The sequence below is a fragment of the Oncorhynchus mykiss genome, chromosome 2, assembly GCF_057628025.1.
Source record: "Oncorhynchus mykiss isolate SJ-2025 chromosome 2, ASM5762802v1, whole genome shotgun sequence".
NCBI classification, from domain to species: domain Eukaryota; kingdom Metazoa; phylum Chordata; class Actinopteri; order Salmoniformes; family Salmonidae; genus Oncorhynchus; species Oncorhynchus mykiss.
This window is the reverse complement of record NC_143023.1, coordinates 19,664,001-19,670,000: the sequence shown is the minus strand read 5'-3', so window position 1 is coordinate 19,670,000 and position 6,000 is coordinate 19,664,001. Positions and strand designations below refer to the sequence as shown.

General features: G+C 47.4%; 1 protein-coding gene across 6 annotated transcripts in view; it reads left to right on the top strand.

The window, feature by feature from the left end:
- Positions 1-6,000, top strand: part of LOC110537414 (ATP-dependent chromatin remodeler CHD4) — a 68,137-nt gene that overhangs the window by 60,231 nt on the left and 1,906 nt on the right. For all 6 annotated transcript variants that reach the window (XM_090191787.1, XM_090191812.1, XM_090191796.1 and 3 more), the window contains exons 36-39: positions 1,948-2,004; positions 2,093-2,266; positions 2,403-2,511; positions 5,200-5,332. In XM_090191787.1, the coding sequence (XP_090047913.1) occupies positions 1,948-2,004; positions 2,093-2,266; positions 2,403-2,511; positions 5,200-5,332 (473 nt within the window). The remainder of the gene's footprint in view (positions 1-1,947; positions 2,005-2,092; positions 2,267-2,402; positions 2,512-5,199; positions 5,333-6,000) is intronic.

Here is a 6,000-nt window from a genome sequence, read left to right as displayed (position 1 = left end):
TGCAACCTGGCCAAGATAAAGCAAAGCAGTTCGACACATACAACGACACAGAGTTACACATGGAGTAAAACAAACATACAGTCAATAATACAGTATAAACAAGTCTATATACAATGTGAGCAAATGAGGTGAGAAGGGAGGTAAAGGCAAAAAAGGCCTTGGTGGCAAGGTAAATACAATATAGCAAGTAAAACAATGGAATGGTAGATTTGCAGTGGAAGAATGTGCAAAGTAGAAATAAAAATAATGGGGTGCAAAGGAGCAAAATAAAGAAATAAATTAAATACAGTAGGGAAAGAGGTAGTTGTTTGGGCTAAATTATAGGTGGGCTATGTACAGGTGCAGTAATCTGTGAGCTGCTCTGACAGTTGGTGCTTAAAGCTAGTGAGGGAGATAAGTGTTTCCAGTTTCAGAGATTTTTGTAGTTCGTTCCAGTCATTGGCAGCAGAGAACTGGAAGGAGAGGCGGCCAAAGAAAGAATTGGTTTTGGGGGTGACTAGAGAGATATACCTGCTGGAACGCGTGCTACAGGTGGGTGCTGCTATGGTGACCAGCGAGCTGAGATAAGGGGGGACTTTACCTAGCAGGGTCTTGTAGATGACATGGAGCCAGTGGGTTTGGCGACGAGTATGAAGCGAGGGCCAGCCAACGAGAGCGTACAGGTCGCAATGGTGGGTAGTATATGGGGCTTTGGTGACAAAACGGATTGCACTGTGATAGACTGCATCCAATTTGTTGAGTAGGGTATTGGAGGCTATTTTGTAAATGACATCGCCAAAGTCGAGGATTGGTAGGATGGTCAGTTTTACAAGGGTATGTTTGGCAGCATGAGTGAAAGATGCTTTGTTGCGAAATAGGAAGCCAATTCTAGATTTAACTTTGGATTGGAGATGTTTGATATGGGTCTGGAAGGAGAGTTTACAGTCTAACCAGACACCTAAGTATTTGTAGTTGTCCACGTATTCTAAGTCAGAGCCGTCCAGAGTAGTGATGTTGGACAGGCGGGCAGGTGCAGGTAGCGATCGGTTGAAGAGCATGCATTTAGTTTTACTTGTATTTAAGAGCAATTGGAGGCCACGGAAGGAGAGTTGTATGGCATTGAAGCTTGCCTGGAGGGTTGTTAACACAGTGTCCAAAGAAGGGCCAGAAGTATGCAGAATGGTGTCGTCTGCGTAGAGGTGGATCAGATACTCACCAGCAGCAAGAGCGACTTCATTGATGTATACAGAGAAGAGAGTCGGTCCAAGAATTGAACCCTGTGGCACCCCCATAGAGACTGCCAGAGGTCCGGACAGCAGACCCTCCGATTTGACACACTGAACTCTATCAGAGAAGTAGTTGGTGAACCAGGCGAGGCAATCATTTGAGAAACCAAGGCTGTCGAGTCTGCCGATGAGGATGTGGTGATTGACAGAGTCGAAAGCCTTGGCCAGATCAATGAATACGGCTGCACAGTAATGTTTCTTATCGATGGCAGTTAAGATATCGTTTAGGACCTTGGTGCACCCATGACCAGCTCTGAAACCAGATTGCATAGCAGAGAAGGTATGGTGAGATTCGAAATGGTTGGTAATCTGTTTGTTGACTTGGCTTTCGAAGACCTTAGAAAGGCATGGTAGGATTTAGGTCTGTAGCAGTTTGGGTCAAGAGTGTCCCCCCCTTTGAAGAGGGGGATGACCGCAGCTGCTTTCCAATCTTTGGGAATCTCAGACGACACAAAATAGAGGTTGAACAGGCTAGTAATAGGGGTGGCAACAATTTCGGCAGATCATTTTAGAAAGAGAGGGTCCAGATTGTCTAGCCCGGCTGATTTGTAGGGGTCCAGATTTTGCAGCTCTTTCAGAACATCAGCTGACTGGATTTGGGAGAAGGAGAAATGGGGAAGGCTTGGGCGAAGGTCATGTCTCCTGTGGTTGTGACCCCTGACCTGTGTTCTCTCTGTTATAGTGGAGGAGAGCAAAGAGGAGAAGATGGACACCAGTCCTCTTGCAGAGGACAAGAAAGGTTGGTTCTTCTGTTCCTTACACACATTTATGGACACACACACACGAACAAACATACGGTGCTAACCCAGTATTCTTCCTCCCTTCAGAGCAAAAAGAGGAGAAAGATGGTTTGAAGACCGAGGAGTCTGGCACGCTGCAGAATGGAGAGAACAGCAAAGAAGGAGTGGCAGCAGCAGGGATGGCGGTGAATGTGAGTGAGGAGAAGAAGAAGGCTACCAAGCAGAGGTTCATGTTCAACATCGCAGACGGAGGATTCACAGGTACACACACAGATCTAGGATCAGCTAACCCTCCCCAACTCCCTAACCTTATCTAGTAACCATTGGGGGGCAGGGGGATGCAAACTGTCCTTTGTTCATTTTCAGTCTCTCTTAACATCTCTATCTCTCTCTCCAGAGCTCCACTCTCTGTGGCAGAACGAGGAGAGGGCGGCGACCGTAACCAAGAAGACATTTGAGATCTGGCATCGTCGCCATGACTACTGGCTGCTGGCTGGCATCATACAGTATCCTTTCACTCTGTACCAACGTCACTCTGTACCAACGTCACTCTGTACCAACTTAACCCTGTACCAACCTCTCTCTGTACCAACCTCTCTCTGTACCAACTTCACCCTGTACCAACTTCACCCTGTACCAACCTCTCTCTGTACCAACGTCACTCTGTACCAACGTCACTCTGTACCAACGTCACTCTGTACCAACGTCACTCTGTACCAACCTCTCTCTGTACCAACGTCACTCTGTACCAACGTCACTCTGTACCAACGTCACTCTGTACCAACGTCACTCTGTACCAACGTCACTCTGTACCAACCTCTCTCTGTACCAATCTCACTCTGTACCAACCTCTCTCTGTACCAACGTCACTCTGTACCAACTTCACCCTGTACCAACTTAACCCTGTACCAACCTCTCTCTATACCAACCTCTCTCTGTACCAACGTCACTCTGCACCAACGTCACTCTGTACCAACCTCTCTCTGTACCAACATCTCTCTGTACCAACATCTCTCTGTACCAACCTCTCTCTGTACCAACCTCTCTCTGTACCAACGTCACTCTGTGCCAACGTCACTCTGTACCAACGTCTCTCTGTACCAACCTCAGTCTGTACCAACGTCTCTCTGTACCAACCTCAGTCTGTACCAACTTCACCCTATACCAACCTCTCTCTGTACCAACGTCACTCTGTACCAACGTCACTCTGTACCAACGTCACTCTGTACCAACGTCACTCTGTACCAACCTCTGTACCAACGTCTCTCTGTACCAACGTCACTCTGTACCAACGTCACTCTGTACCAACCTCTGTACCAACCTCTCTCTGGACCAACGTCACTCTGTACCAACGTCACTCTGTACCAACGTCACTCTGTACCAACGTCACCCTGTACCAACTTAACCCTGTACCAACCTCTCTCTGTACCAACCTCTCTCTGTACCAACGTCACTCTGCACCAACGTCACTCTGTACCAACCTCTCTCTGTACCAACATCTCTCTGTACCAACCTCTCTCTGTACCAACCTCTCTCTGTACCAACGTCACTCTGTGCCAACGTCACTCTGTACCAACGTCTCTCTGTACCAACCTCAGTCTGTACCAACTTCACCCTATACCAACCTCTCTCTGTACCAACCTCTCTCTGTACCAACGTCACTCTGTACCAACCTCTGTACCAACCTCTCTCTGTACCAACGTCACTCTGTACCAACGTCACTCTGTACCAACGTCACTCTGTACCAACGTCACTCTGTACCAACTTCACCCTGTACCAACTTAACCCTGTACCAACCTCTGTACCAACCTCTCTCTGTACCAACGTCACTCTGTACCAACCTCTCTCTGTACCAACCTCTCTCTGTACCAACCTCTCTCTGTACCAACCTCTCTCTGTACCAACGTCACTCTGTACCAACCTCTGTACCAACGTCTCTCTGTACCAACGTCACTCTGTACCAACGTCACTCTGTACCAACGTCTCTCTGTACCAACCTCACTCTGTACCAACCTCACTCTGTAACAACTTCACCCTGTACCAACCTCACTCTGTACCAATCTCACTCTGTACCAACCTCACTCTGTACCAACCTCATTCTGTACCAACGTCACTCTGTACCAACCTCACTCTGTACCAACCTCACTCTGTAACAACTTCACCCTGTACCAACCTCACTCTGTACCAATCTCACTCTGTACCAACCTCACTCTGTACCAACCTCACTCTGTACCAACGTCACTCTGTACCAACCTCACTCTGTACCAACCTCACTCTGTACCAACCTAACTCTGTACCAACCTAACTCTGTACCAATGTCTCTCTGTACCAACGTCACTCTGTACCAACGTTTCTCTGTACCAATCTCACTCTGTACCAACTTCACTCTGTACCAACTTCACTCTGTACCAACGTCACTCTGTACCAACGTCTCTCTGTACCAACGTCACTCTGTACCAATCTCACTCTGTACCAACGTCTCTCTGTACCAACGTCTCTCTGTACCAATCTCACTCTGTACCAATCTCACTCTGTACCAATCTCACTCTGTACCAATCTCTCTCTGTACCAACATCACTCTGTACCAACCTCACTCTGTACCAACCTCACTCTGTACCAATGTCTCTCTGTACCAACATCTCTCTGTACCAACGTCACTCTGTACCAACGTCACTCTGTACCAACGTCTCTCTGTACCAACGTCACTCTGTACCAATCTCACTCTGTACCAATCTCACTCTGTACCAATCTCACTCTGTACCAATCTCTCTCTGTACCAATCTCTCTCTGTACCAACATCACTCTGTACCAATATCACTCTGTACCAATCTCACTCTGTACCAACGTCACTCTGTACCAATCTCACTCTGTACCAATCTCACTCTGTACCAACGTCACTCTGTACCAATCTCACTCTGTACCAATCTCACTCTGTACCAATCTCTCTCTGTACCAATCTCTCTCTGTACCAACATCACTCTGTACCAATATCACTCTGTACCAACCTCACTCTGCTAATCAAAGTGTGGAGGAGTAGGTTATTAGTTGGATCAGGTACATTAGTGCAGGGCTGGAACTAAAACCTATAGGACCAGGGTTGGAGACCACTGCACTACTCAGCAGGATGTCAGAGGTTTGGTGGGAGGACTGTGAATCATTATGATGTCATGACCTTTGACCGTGGCGCCTCTCAGACACGGCTACGCTCGCTGGCAGGACGTGCAGAGCGACGTGAAATATGCAATCCTCAACGAGCCCTTCAAGGGGGAGATGAGCCGAGGAAACTTCCTGGAGATCAAGAACAAGTTCCTGGCCAGGAGGTTTAAGGTGCGCTGGGCTGGCCGGATGTTTCTGTCTGTTTCTGTCTATTGAACCACTCTGTGTTCTGTTGAGCCCACTGTCTCTTTCTTTCTGTTAATCACTCTGTTTACCTCTTCCCTCTCTCCCACTGTCTCTTTCTTTCTGTTAATCACTCTGTTTACCTCTTCCCTCTCTCCCACTGTCTCTTTCTTTCTGTTAATCACTCTGTTTACCTCTTCCCTCTCTCCCACTCTCTTTCTTTCTGTTAATCACTCTGTTTACCTCTTCCCTCTCTCCCACTCTCTTTCTTTCTGTTAATCACTCTGTTTACCTCTTCCCTCTCTCCCACTGTCTCTTTCTTTCTGTTAATCACTCTGTTTACCTCTTCCCTCTCTCCCACTGTCTCTTTCTTTCTGTTAATCGCTCTGTTTACCTCTTCCCTCTCTCCCACTGTCTCTTTCTTTCTGTTAATCACTCTGTTTACCTCTTCCCTCTCTCCCACTGTCTCTTTCTTTCTGTTAATCACTCTGTTTACCTCTTCCCTCTCTCCCACTCTCTTTCTTTCTGTTAATCACTCTGTTTACCTCTTCCCTCTCTCCCACTCTCTTTCTTTCTGTTAATCACTCTGTTTACCTCTTCCCTCTCTCCCACTCTCTTTCTTTCTGTTGATCACTCTGTTTACCTCTTCCCTCTCT